This window comes from Eimeria tenella, genomic scaffold (assembly GCF_000499545.2).
Source record: "Eimeria tenella Houghton genomic scaffold, Eth_scaff3129, whole genome shotgun sequence".
In the NCBI taxonomy this organism is placed as follows: Eukaryota; Apicomplexa; class Conoidasida; order Eucoccidiorida; family Eimeriidae; genus Eimeria; species Eimeria tenella.
This window is the reverse complement of record NW_013542993.1, coordinates 997-1,881: the sequence shown is the minus strand read 5'-3', so window position 1 is coordinate 1,881 and position 885 is coordinate 997. Positions and strand designations below refer to the sequence as shown.

The 885-nt window shown below is 70.2% G+C and overlaps 1 protein-coding gene across 1 annotated transcript in view; it reads left to right on the top strand.

Annotated features, from left to right (window-relative positions):
- Positions 1–83: 83 nt before the first annotated feature.
- ETH_00036215 (uncharacterized protein) overlaps positions 84–885 on the top strand; it is a gene marked incomplete at both ends in the record, with an annotated part of 1,071 nt that continues 269 nt past the window's right edge. Inside the window, one exon of the mRNA XM_013376099.1 lies at positions 84–885. Within this exon, the coding sequence (XP_013231553.1) occupies positions 84–885 (802 nt within the window).

The window sequence follows — 885 nt, the reverse complement described above, 5'->3', positions numbered from 1 at the left end:
TGTCGCTCGCGGGCGTGGCCGTGAGCGTGGGGGCCCTGTGCATCCCCGAGTGGAGAGTGAGCGACGCCGTGGACTACAGATACATGTTCCGCAGCCAGGAGAAGCACCAGGGCTACCAGGGGACCTCGTGGGGCCTCTACAACATTTCCTTCGACGGCGGGCGCGCGCTGCTGTCGTGGGCGCAGCGGCTCAGCAGCAGCAGCGAGGCCGTGGCCAACGCCGTGCGGCTGGGGCAGCAGCAAACTGCAGCAGCGCAGTACCAGGCCTGGGCGGCGCAGTGTCCTGCTGCTTGCCAAGACGCCTTGACCACGAGGCTGGCCTGCTACCGCCGGCTGGCCAGCGTCAGCACTTTGCTGCTGGGGGCCTCTGCGCTGGGGGGGGCCCTCGCGCTGCTGGCCGTGGGCTGGTTCTTCCTCTTCGGCAAAATGGCCTACTTGATCGTGTCTTGCTGCTTCCTGGGGGGCCTCCTGTGCTGCAGCGTGGGGGGCTACTGGCTGTGGGAAACGGGCACTTGCTGGAACATGATAGTGCTGTCGCAGCAGTTCCCGCTGCCGCGGCTGTCCACGGCCTTTTACTTGATGGCTGCGGGCGCGGGGCTCTACTTTGCTGCTGCTGCTGCTGGCTTTGCTGCTGAGCTCCTCGACAGGGCCCGGGAGAGGCAGGCCAAGGAGCTCCTCAAGAGGCAGGCGCTGCTGGAGGCTGCGGGGGGCCCCGACGCCTTCGCTCCCGGCATCCTGGGGCCCCCCGGCATGCCCCCCGGGCTCCTCCAGGGGGGCCCCCTCTTGGGGGGGCCCCCCCTCGTCGGGGCCCCGGGCATGCCCCAGATGGGGCCCCCACCCATCGGCGGACCCATGGCCAGGCCCCCCATGCTGGGGGGGCCCATCG